Source organism: Scleropages formosus, chromosome 11 (assembly GCF_900964775.1).
Source record: "Scleropages formosus chromosome 11, fSclFor1.1, whole genome shotgun sequence".
Classification (NCBI taxonomy): Eukaryota; Metazoa; Chordata; class Actinopteri; order Osteoglossiformes; family Osteoglossidae; genus Scleropages; species Scleropages formosus.
Window position 1 is genome coordinate 26,807,360 of NC_041816.1, and position 12,984 is coordinate 26,820,343.

The 12,984-nt window shown below is 39.8% G+C and overlaps 2 protein-coding genes across 2 annotated transcripts in view; both read right to left on the reverse strand.

Moving 5' to 3' along the window:
• The window catches only part of LOC114911911 (butyrophilin subfamily 1 member A1-like), a 170,400-nt gene that overhangs the window by 36,052 nt on the left and 121,364 nt on the right, over positions 1 to 12,984 (reverse strand). The gene's annotated exons all lie outside the window — the stretch shown is intronic.
• LOC108930620 (butyrophilin subfamily 1 member A1-like) lies at positions 1,458 to 11,320 on the reverse strand. The gene is made up of 10 exons (XM_018745973.2): positions 11,165 to 11,320; positions 10,926 to 11,000; positions 10,491 to 10,841; positions 10,081 to 10,362; positions 9,622 to 9,747; positions 8,455 to 8,475; positions 6,940 to 6,960; positions 3,645 to 3,665; positions 2,701 to 2,727; positions 1,458 to 2,066 (listed from the first exon to the last, which is right to left on the reverse strand). The coding sequence occupies exons 2-10, from the start codon at positions 10,996 to 10,998 to the stop codon at positions 1,519 to 1,521; spliced, it is 1,470 nt and encodes a 489-aa protein (XP_018601489.2). The 5' UTR covers positions 10,999 to 11,000; positions 11,165 to 11,320; the 3' UTR covers positions 1,458 to 1,518.

Consider the following 12,984-nt stretch of genomic DNA (forward strand, 5'->3'; position numbering starts at 1 on the left):
TGTGGAGGGGGGAGGGTCTCGGACACCAGACTTCACTGTTAAGCCTTCCCTCAATGAAACACCAATGAAGGGAAATGCCCACTTGAGAGTCTCAGTTAAATACTCATGTTGGCACCGTTTAGGTTGACGTGGTAGTTGGGGGAGGAGATTAAGCCACTTGGTCTTGAGTCATGGAGATGTATGATCGCAATGCTGGATGTTTTCTCTGTGTCTTTACAGTTGTTAATAAAAGCACATGGAAGATAACATCCCGTGTATGTTGACTGAAAGAAAAATGTACTTCAGTACACATTAACTGTTGCAATTCCTTTTGTTGTACATATCAATCTGGTTACAGAATATAGGGCTTCATATGGGATTACCTTGAGGTCAAAGAGAGGTGGAAAGACTAATTTTACCTCTTGTGCGTATGTGTGTGGCTACTTTGTGCACTTAGGTATTTATTATTGGTGCTGATTTCCTGTGGGGGTGCGGTGGTGCAGTGGGTTTGACCGGGTCCTGCTCTGTGGCGGGTTTGAGGTTTGAGTCTTGCTTGGGGGGCCTTCTGATGGACTGGTGTCCTGTCCTAGGTGTGTCCCCTCCAGCCTTATGACCTGTGTTGCTGGATTCGGCTCCAGCTCCATGTAACCCTGCGTTGGATGAGTGGTTTCAGATGATGTGTGTGTTTTATGTGTTGTACTTTTTCTTAACTACTGGAAAGGAACTAAAAGGTTGGTGTTTAAAAAAAGACCATGCTTCTTGACTGAAAAACACTGAATTTCCTTTTCAGCTCAAGTATAACAAATTACTGATCCACAGTATGTCATCATCTGAACCGCTTGTCCCATTCGGGGTCGCGGGGAGCCGGAGCCTAACCCGACAACACAGGGCGTAAGGCTGGAGGAGGAGGGGACACACCCAGGACAGGACGCCAGTCTGTCGCAAAGCACCCCAAGCAGGACTCGAACCCCAGACCCACCGGAGAGCAGGACCTGGTCTAACCGACCCACCCACAGTATATTCATACTAATATTTTAAAGATGTAAATTCATGTATCGATGAGTCTAATTGATTTTCATTCTGAGATTAGTTTGAAAATTATTGAATTTTAAACAATATGATTCCAGCTGCTTGCTTCCATGAGATAAAATTGAAATGCATAATTACTGTTCAATAAACACACACACTGACTGATACTGCTTGTACCAAGCAGGGTTGTGGTGACCTGGAGCCTAACCTGGAAACATAGGACACAAGGCTGGGGGGTGAGGGGACACACCCAGGATGGGATGCCAGTTCGTCGCAGGGCACCCCAAGCAGGACTCAAACCCCAGACCCACCAGAGAGAAAGCACATGCCAAACCCGCTGCACCACCACAATACCCTTGGTTAAAAAAATTAAATGTTTATTTAAAAGTATCACATCATACAAAAGACAAGATGGATGGATAAATTACACGTTCTGAATTAGGGTAAGATTGGACAATAAATCAGAATATGGCATCATGATCTGAACATTAAAAGCTAAAATCAATTTCTTCAGTCTATGTCACTGACAGGAGATATGATCAGTGGGGCTGAGTTCTCACTGCGATACCAGAAGCCTGGGCAGAAGAATGGACAGAGTTTCTCAGTGAATTTATATCCCGTGAAAGTGTAGATATGAGACTTGTCCTCCACACTGTAAAAAGAGACCTCACCCTCCTCATAGTCCACAAACACCCCCACCTTCCGGGGCTTCACACTCAGGTGGAGCAACACAGGGGGGTCAGTGAAAGCCTCATACTTATTCCCATTCTGCAGCCAGATAGACCAGAGACCATTATTAGTATCCAGCGGAAAATACCCTTTCCTGTTGATGGATTCACTGGCCACTCCTAGTCTCCAGTAAGTCTTGTTCCCAACCTGCACCTCCCAGTAATGTTTCCCTGAAGAAAACCCCTCTTTTCCCAGGATACAGGACCACCAATTAAACCTCTCTGGGTTGTCAGGGAGATCCTGCCATGTGTCTCCATTCCTCACTTGTTTCCTGTCCTCAGACAGGATGAGTTCAGGATGTGCTGTATCAGGGTCCAGAGTCACATCAACTGCGGAGGACAGAGAGGTAGTCAATTATTACGTTTCAAAATGTGACAAAAATTAACACCTTTAAAAAGTAAAAATATATTATTATGGCAACAGGGGGTGCAACCACCTCAAAGAGCCCGGGCTCTGCAGGTATGTGTGCGTGCGACGAAGAAGAAGCCGTGGTGGTGATCAGAACAAGCTGTTAGCATGAATGAGTGATTTTTTGGGGTGTTAATATAAATTCCGATAACAGGTGTTCTGGATGTTTTGTAAGAAATTGTAATAATATGTTTACCTTTGAGAAAACAGTTTAAAACTTTTATGTTTATGTACATTTATGTTTAAAAACTTGTTTTGACTTCATTTAATTAATAGTAATGTATTTCTAAAATTATTGAATTACATAATCTGCTCTGCTCTCACACAGACCTGATCTCATACAACTGTTTCTCCTTCAAATGCTGTGTAAATCAAGTGGTCTTAGATTCAAAAGGTTGCTGAGTCCCACTGAGACTTTGTGCCCTTAAAAAATATATATAAAGGTGTTTATATATATGTATATATATATAAAGGGCACAATGTATATATAGTGTATATATATATATATATATATATATGTTTTTTGCAAATTTTTGGCTAATTTCTCAAACTCACCTGCATATCTTTGTGCCTTTACAAGTTCTGCAGAGAGAGAAATAAAAATGAGACACATGGAATTAGTGGCACAGCAGATACTGCAGTCAGTCTGGACTTGTCTCAGTGTCTTTCGTGTCCATTTTTACATGTACAGGTACAGTGTGCAACACATACATTTGTAAACATGTTCATGTTAATTTTCAGTTTAAAGTTGAAATCATAACCATAAGCAGTTAATGGGCTCTGATTGTGAAAGAAACAAACCTTCATAATCATTTCATAAAGGATGAACTCCATATTATTATATTATGACTTTCTGTTGCTCCTTATTAGACAAACAGAGAGAAATACAGTATGAACAGTATGTGGTGCTTTTCAGTTTCTGCAGGTACAATAGTACCATCTCTGTTCTCCTAACAGTAACTAAATACTGTATGTACAGGAAGAGTTGATGCATTTCTCTGTCACTAAATATACTGTTTACGTTTACTTAGCAAACAAAATACTATTGCAGTGGTATCTTTACTTTTCTTTTAGTAATTGATACATTGGACATTTTTTATTGACTGATGAAATATATAAATATGAACCATTTACCATATTACAGTGGTATGTTTTTGAACCCTGTTGTTCAGCTGTTGTGTCCTGAACACTGAACTGTTTTTCTCTAAGCCCAAAATTTTCTTTTTCGTGATATCAGGACTCTGAGAAGCTCCTTCCTCATCTCCAGCACAAATTAAAAGGGAAGCAATTATTTCCCAGAAAATTAGTTGCATTAATTTCAAAGAATTTTTGCTTGTGGTATTTTCCATATTTCTGATGTCTTGTATTTCTCACATTACATCTTTACCACTTTCACTTTTTGAAGTTGTGTTTTTCTGTTATAATTTGTGTAAACACACAAGAGACACACACACAAACTCAAATGCACAAACAAAAACATAAGTCCACCTATTACTTACTCAGTTGACTGGTGATCAGTCCTGTAGATATAAGAACATCAGTGTAAATAACAAATGGATTAAAAAAATCCCCACATCACAGATGCAGTGCAGTGGATCTGCTGATTCTCATTTTCATTCTCTCACTCGTAAATAAGTTAATCCTGTTTCCTCCTTTTTGCCATTTATGTGCATCCACTATAGCAGCATATTTATATTTCTGTCATTCTATAGAGTTGGTTCATGTTTCGAGAGAATATAATGGTGATTTTTTTTTTTTTTATATAGCTGGTGTCTTTGTCCAAGATGACCTGGAGCGTTAGAGACACTACATTAATCACACGTTGAGCTGATCTGTAGAGAACAGATGTGTCAGTTTAAACAGAGACAGAAGAAACAATCACCATGATGTTCTATAGCAGCTCCTCTCATTTCTTATATAAACTTATTTCTAGGTATAAAAAAATGTATAACCTCCATATCCACTATCTGCCATCCATTTTCACCAAATGAGGTTTTATCTTTACTGATAAAGATATGACTTTTAAGTCATATACACAGAGGGGTATTTTACTTGACGTTTAAGTTAAGCTTAAGGTTGAGTAACCTTCTGTCACTGCATTAAAAGACCTTTCTGACACTTGTGCTGTTAACCTTATGGCATCAGAAGTCTGTATTACTAACCACTACACCCCCTGCCGTGTATGATTCCATCACCCCTACAGGCAATTCTTGAGTTACAACATACGTGACTTATGACAATCCAGACTTTCAACAGCCATCCCTCCTTATTATATCATTTTCGAGTCCCAGCATTTGGTCGTAATGTTTAACGGTGACCCCTCCATATGCTGTATTGTAAAATCAGCTGACTGCACTGCCCCAACACACCAATAGTTGTTATTGTTTGGGTCTCAGTCATTGTTGAGGTGGTAGTGCCTAAGAGCAATTATTATTGTAACATTTGTATTATTTTAACATGAAAAATGCATGATATTGGTGAAAAAATATAACAAAGCTCTATAACATTTATACATCAACTGTTTATGTATCATTATGGTTAATACAATAAAATACAGGGGGATTTTCAGGGAAGAGGGTCATCAGGGTGAAACCTTTTCATAAGTCCAAGTCCACCTGTATTTCACCGAAAAGGAATTGTGTGACTACCCATCTGTTTTCACTCAATCATTTTCATTGATTGCCGGTCCTACCGTACAAACCCACACACACAATTACGGAATCACCAGTTCAATTGAACTGCATGTAATCAGACTGTGTGAGGAAACCTATGCAGAAGAGGGGAAAGATAAAAACTTCGAACTTTGAACCTACACCCGAACAGTCCGGACACTGTGAGGTAGCAGAGCTATTCAAGTTGAGTGTCCCAGTGGTCCAGAGCCAATTCCGAGAAACATAGAGTGTGAAGTAGGTTTCACCCTCGGTGACTCTAGCCCACAGCAGATTAGCCAGATACACGATGGGTTCAGAAAATGTGTGTGTGTGTGTACACACTCATTCACTCTCACATGCAGTAAGGTCAGTTTATATTCACTAGTTCACCAAAAACACACATCTCTGGAACCAATGTTTTTTTGTTTTTTTTTTTTTTTTGCCAAGGGCCACAATCATTACTGTGAACTGGTTTGAGAGACACACGTGTAAAAATCATAGTAAGAGACATCGTGCATCTTAAGTGTCTACAGTGATTGTTTATATTACACTTGAACCTCTGCAAGTAAAATATTGTGTCTGATGTACATCTGTGTATAATGACACGACAATAACCCTAAAGCTAAACCTGACAATCTCACACACACCATCTGAACTGCTTGTCCCATACGGGGTTGCAGGGAACCGGAGCCTAGCCCGGCAACTCAGGGCGTAAGACTGGAGAGGGAGGGGACACACCCAGGACAGGACACCAGTCCGTCACAAGGCACCCCAAGCAGGACTCAAACCCTAGACCCACCAGAGAACAGGACCTTGTCCAACCCACTGCACCACCACACCCCCTTAACCTGACAATCTGTGGTAATAAATTTAATCCTGTTGCTATGCTGACAAAATTCAGCTATATTTTATGAAACAATGATTCTGTGGCTTTTTTGCATCAGGATCCCAAAATATTTCATTCAAACTCACGAACTGACTTGAACAGTCATCATACCATAAAACACTGTCTGGAACTGACTGAAATTCTGTAACACAGTCTATAACAGTCAACGTCAGAAGGAAATTCCTATTGAAACTGTTCATACAGATGTTCTCACCATACAGATGTTGGCTTAACAATTAAACTTCTAACTCATGACTGTTTCATAAAACTTCCAGCAAAATGCAAGAAAATGTTTAATTCACTCAAAGATGTTTTTGTCAGGTTTTTGTTTTAAGATGTTATTGTTATTTTTGTTCTTTAAAACCAGTAACAACAGTTTATGTTCCAGCTATGACAATGCCTCAGTTAATTTCTCAGGGATTGGATTTAACTATCAAAATCACTTTAGATACTGTAAAATCTTTACATTCTCAACATTGAAAATGGTTAAGAGATGACATACATAATATACACAATACAAAAATGCCTTACAAGAAAAAAAGGTAAAATCAATAATCTTGTATTTTTTCAGCAGCCAAAATAAATTTCTTGCAAGGAAGAAGCTGCTGAATTACAGCAGATACAAGAAAATGCCTAACTCACTATTGTTTCAGGAAATTTAAAATATTAATGCAGGAAAACATCTTATTCAAGTGAAGATGTCCTTGATGTTTTGTTCAGTGTTTGCTTTTAGATGTTATTGTTACTGTTGTTCTTACAGAGCAGTAGCAACAAACAGTTTAAGATCCAACAGTGACAACACTACAATAATTACCTCAGTGACTGGATTTAATTATCAAAGCCACTTACAATATTGTAAAACATTTTGATGCTTACTGTGGAAAAGGAATTATAAATGACATAGAAAATGTTACACACAGTATAAAATTCTTCAGGAGGAAAAAAAGAAACTTTTTTTTTCTAAAGTGAAATACTGACAAACAAGGAAAATGCTGCTGAATTAACCTGAATTCAGCACTGACTCATGGTCATTTCTACAGGTCATCTGACTGTGGTACTAAGTCATGCATTGTAATTCTGTCAGTCATTAACATAAAGCAACATTTTTTCATACATTGCATTTTTTCAAAAAAAATTATCAAGAGTTTTATTAGTGAAAAAGAGGTGAGTGAAACAGTTTTTATTTTTGATATATTTCTTAAAGATGTGACATTGAACAATTTTCATACATCACTTTCATACAACTGTATGACTTACCATGCTGTTCCTGGAGCTGAACTGTGGATGTAAGAAAAAAATATTATAATTAGTCAGTGAAAACAAAGGTTAATGAAATTACGTAATTAGGTCAGTCTCACGAAACACAACAGTCACACATTCCATATAAATATGAATGAGCTTTTACTCTATCATAATAATGTCATGGCAAACAGACGAATGTCCGAGAATACGTGGAGGCCTGCAGAGTCTGCTCCCAGAACCCCGACACAGAGAACCACCGGCCTACTGGAACCACTGCCAGTGCCCTCGCAACCTTGGTCCCAAGTAGCAGTGGACTTCCTGATGGACTACACCTCTTTGGATGCTAAGACTGTGATACTAACCTTGACTGACCGATTTTCCAAAGCCTGCCGCCTGATCCCCCTGCCATGGTTGCCCACGGCCATGGAGACAGTAAAGGCACTGTCCCAACAGGTCTTCGGCCTACATGGCCTGCCTGAGGACACTGTCAGACCATGGGCCCCAATGTGGAGGACATTCTGGACTAAGCTGGGGGTCTCGGTGAGCCTCACCTTTGGCTACCACCCCTACTCCAGCAGGCAGGTGAGGCGCTTACAGCAGAACATCAGTCATGTCCTCTGCAACTACTGTGCCCAACGACAGCACCCGTGGGCACAATACCTGCCCTGGGCCGAGTACACCCATAATGCCTTGACCCACTCCTCCACAGGTATGTCACCATTCCAATGTGTCCGAGGGTACCAGTCTGCTCTGTTTCCTTGGTGCCCCATCTCAACGTCCCCACAGTCGACCCCTGGCACCAGGCCAGTGGGGAGACTTGGTGTGCCATCAAGACTCACCTACAGTCCCTGAGATGCAATATAAAATCACCCACTCCGACGCACCTAGTTGCGGAACCTCCAACTGAGAGACATTCTCCTCACCTATCTTCTGAGGCTCTCTGTTCTGTGGGTGCAACCTTCTTGTGATACTAATAAAGCGACTTCAACATCAGCATTTGAGTCTGCCCTCCTAATCTCCTACATGACAGCAACAAACAGTTTATGATCCAACAGTGACAACACTACAGTAACTTGCTCAGTGGCTGGATTTTATTATCAAAGCCACTTTATATACAGTAAAATCTTTAGATTGTCTCTGTGGAAAAGGGACAGTAAATGACACAAAAATATTATACATTATAAAAATGCCTTGACATTTAAAAAAACGTAAAATTGATTAACTGTTTTGCAAAACTGAAATCCTGACAAACAAAAAAATTATATGAATTAATTTGTGCCCAACACTAATTTTAACATGATCATTCTTACAGGTCATCTGACTGTGGTACCACGTTATATAATGTCATTCTGCCAGTCATTAACGTAAAGCAACATTTCTTCATACAATGTACTCATTCACACTAATGACAAAAATAGTTTAATCAGGAAAAAGAGGTGAGTGAAGTTGTGCTTATTTTTGGATATATGTCTTCAAGAAGTGATATTGCTATATTTTCATACACCAGGTTCACACAACTGTATTACTTACCATGCTGTTCTTTGAGCTGACCTGTATATGTAAGAAAAAATATTGTAATCAGTCAGTGAGAACAGAGATTAATGAAATGAAGTCATGAGGTCAGTGCCACAAAACACTGCAGTCACACACTGCATATAAATACGTGCATGTGAGTTTTAACATTTTATCATATCTCATTCTTCAGCGTTGCTGACAAATGAAAAATTATTTAAATTCACAATGAATATTGTAAAGACTTTAAAAAGTGCAATTCAACAATCAGTTACCACACACCTAAACTGTGAACCTTGAGCCAGTAAAATAGTGATTAGAGCTAATACCTTTGGACCCAAAGGTCACTGACACAATTCTCACCTTTACATTTATTCACTTAACAGACACTTTTGTCCAAAGCGACTTACAAGGGATACTATGTAGTGTTACTAACCCACACACCTTATTCATCAAGGTGACTACATTGCTAGATACACTACTTACAAGGAGTTACTCATCCATGCATCAGTGAAACACACTCACTTTGTGATACTCACACACTATGGGGGAACCTGAACAGCATGCCTTTGGACTGTGGGAGGAAACCAGAGCACCCAGAGGAAGCCCATGCAGACATGGGGAGAACATGCAAACCCCACACAGACTGAGCAGGGATCGAATGCACGTTCTTTTGCACCACCCAGGCGTTATGAGACAGTGGCCCTACTCACTGTGCCACCTTCCGCTGTAGTACCCTCAAGCAAGGTACTTACCCTAAATTGCTCGAGTAAAATTACTTGACTATACAAATGAGTAAATAATTGTATGTAGCTAAACATTGTAAGTTGCTTTGGAGAAAAGCGACAGTGAAATGAATAAATGTAAATGTATTTGTTCTGAACTTGGGATTCATGGTAGGAAAAATGTTTAAATATTCTTTGGACATGATCTAGAAAATCCAAAGATGATGGAAAATAACCCTAAACAAGTGACTGTTATTAATGATGGTGTGAGTACAAGAGTGAGTGTGAAGGGACCTGTTGAACTCCACTGCCCCCCCACAGTAAATATAACTTATACACTATAATGACGGCTGTGAGCTATGATGTAAAATCACTTTTACATAATACCATTTTTCAACTATGTTTTTTAATTTTATTAAATCTGAAAACCATGAATGTGAACAGTAAATTGCTAAAATACCTCTCTTTCTCCGCAGTTTTACAAAATAGTGAATCAAAACTGTGCATCCAATAATACCAACAGCAGACAGACTGAAGCCCACAGCAAAGGTCACCTTCCAAGGATGGGCACGATGGAACATCTCACCTGGGATACAACAAACAATTAATTTCACATAAAGATTACAGATTTGCACCTTTCAGTAATTAAAAAATGAAACAGGCAATTTTATCAGTACAAAACCTGCAGTCCAAATGTTTTATTTAACTTGAAGAAATAAGTAAACAAAGTACTTCGAATTTTTGTCTTTAGAAAACTAGTCAGTGTGGAAACACTTTCATACAGATGGATGGAGGTGCAAATCACGAAGATACAAAGAAAGTTGTGATACTGGAACCGGTTCATTATTTATAGTAACTTAAACATGAGTTGCACGAAGTGTCTCCATTGAGCTGTTTATACTAAATATGTGTAACTCACCAGGGATGTCAGTTATTGTCTCTTTCATTTCATTCATCTGCTGCTGTCGAACTCGACAAGTGAACCTGTTGGTCTCTGTCTCCTGTACAATAACACGTCGTCTCACAATATAGTGATCCATACTGTCTCTGTGCATCTCTGTGTGTCCAGCTGTGAGGTTGTGTCCTTCACTGTCCATCCAGACCACTTGAGGCTGAGGGTACCAGCCTTTAGATTCACACACCAGACTGATTCCTCCTTCTTTATATCCTTCAATGGAGATCACTGGTTGGGTTCCTACAGCTACAGATACAGGACTTGTCTTGTGAAACAGTAAGCGACTCATGAAAGTTAATGAAGGAAAAAAATGTTTATTATATGCACTGCAAAAATAATAATTTAATTTTAATAAAAAAAATTTAAATTCCTACCTTTAATACGCAGGTTAATCCATGAATCATCTTGCCATTGTTGAGACTGAACAAAGCATTTATATGGTCCATCATCAGAGCCTCTAACACCAAAGAGTTTTAATGAAGTGTTTCCCTTCTTCAGTTCTTCAAGGAACAACGATGTTCTTCCCCTGTAGGATGGGATCTGCTTCTCATATCTGTCCTCATGATCCCGATAAAGATGTACAAGTGGGTTACCGGTCTGAACTCTGAACCACTCAACACTCAGGTCCACAGCACTGATGTTGGGTTTGAGGTAACAGGGCAGAACAACATCTTCACCAGCTACAGCAACTATAGGCTGAGCTGGACCAAGAACCTCAAACCTCTCTGTGAAGAAAAACACACACTGAGAACTTATTCAGTTCCAGAGACAACATGACACATTTTTTTTATCTGAGGAAATATATGTACCCAATGTGGAGACAGTAGTCTGCCGAAGAAGGAGGAGAGTCAAACAGAGACATCCAGACCAATTGATCGTCATCACTGAAACAGATATATACTATAAATCATCAGTTATGAGAATATATACATGTTAGTCATACAGTCATATAGGATCTGAGTATGGATCGGCTATATTAAAATAAACATTTCTCATAGCTAGCTGGTTGGCTGGTTGTGAGGTAATACAAACAATTACCAATACTGACCTGACTGATGTCCAATTGTAACTGTTATACTTGGTGAAGATGCTTTATACTGAAGCTCAGTCTTCTACCAGTCTGGTCTCTAGAAATGCTGCCAGGTGTTCTTACCTGATCCTTTCATTATCCTTCAGATATTGTGTTCTGGAGGCCACACAGTATTTGTCACGTATATCAGCATGACACTGAAACGCCAGATGGAAGAGTCAGTGACACAAAGATTTTACTTTCAGGTCTCAAAGCAGAATTCAATACGAAAAAATGCAAATGTAAAAGGTTCAGAAAAGTTCATTTTAACGGCTGTCCATAGAAAATATTTGGACAAAATAACTGTCTTATAGGCTATTTTTGATTTAAAAAAAAAAAAAAAACACACACACACACACACACAACAAGCAAAAAAAGAAAAAGATCAAGTTATGAAATATTATCAGGCTAATGAACTGCAGAATAACAACCTAATAACTGGTATTTTCTCACTCAGTTCTTAATATAATACAAATACAGCAGCATCTTTAACACACCACTAATCTCTGAGTAGAATGAAAAAAAAAGACTGTAAACATATCAGTGCATCCCTCAGTTTAAAAACATGCAGTTAGATACAATTTTTTATAAAGATAAAAGATTATACATAGTGAGGTTTCTTGACTCAGTGAGATAGAATTGAATTATTTTATTTGAATATCATAAAATCTTTATGAAAAGCAGGACAGGACTGTCAAAAGTACCTTCATAACTGGTATACTGTGCTACTGTACACGTACTACTGGATGGTGTAGTAATTAGGTTTGAGGCCCTGTGTTGCCGGGTTAGGCTCCGGCTCCCCACGACCCGGTATGGGACAAGCAGTTTTAGATGATGTGTGTGTGTGTGTGTGTGTGCACTGATAACACTACAGAGTTCATTAGAAGTTTCTTTGCAGAAAAAGCATCTACTACACATGTAAATATAAGAGTAACTGCAGACAGAGAAGGTTTCTCCATGACCTCCTTAAGGAAATTAACTATCTATAGTGGGAGGAAACGCAAACTCCGCACAGACGAAGCGGGCATAGAATCCATGTCCATTCGCACTACCGATGCGCTCTCAGACAGCTGCCCTAGTCGAGATGCCGACGTCGCTTACTCTTACTAGACTTATTAGAGGGATTATCTCCTGACAAAAGAGCAAAACTTCACTACTCTGTTACATCCCGTTGCTTTATTCGTTATATACTGTATACAATAACAAATAGGGGGGTGCGGTGGCGCAGTGGGTTGGACCACACTCCTGCTCTCCGGTGGGTCTGGGGTTCGAGTCCTGCTTTGGGTGCCTTGCGACGGACTTGCGTCCCATCCTGGGTGTCTCCCCTCCCCCTCCGGCCTTATGCCCTGTGTTGCCGGGTAGGCTCCGGTTTCCCATGACCCCGTATGGGACAAGCGGTTCAGAAAATGTGTGTGTAATAACAAATAAACCTAAAATAAAAATATATATGTGTATGTATATATTCAGTGCAAAATACACTGAAGCCGGTTGTCCCAAGCGGGGTCACGACAAGCTGGAGCCTAAGCAAGAAATTTTCGATTTAGTGCTCTGCTAATCTGCTGGTCCCATTTTTAAACTCAGCTGTTCGTCCTTGGGGGCGCGAGGAATCGGTGACGTCACAGCGACGCCGTTGGGTTCGAGTCCCGCTTGGGGTGTCTTGTGACGGACTGCCGTCCCGTCCCGAGTGCGACCCTCCCCCTCCAGCTTTGCTCCCGGCGCTGCTGGGTTAGGCTTCGGTTCGCCGCGACCCCGCTTGGGACAAGCTGTGTGTGTTTCAAAAAAAATTAACAAACGCAGTT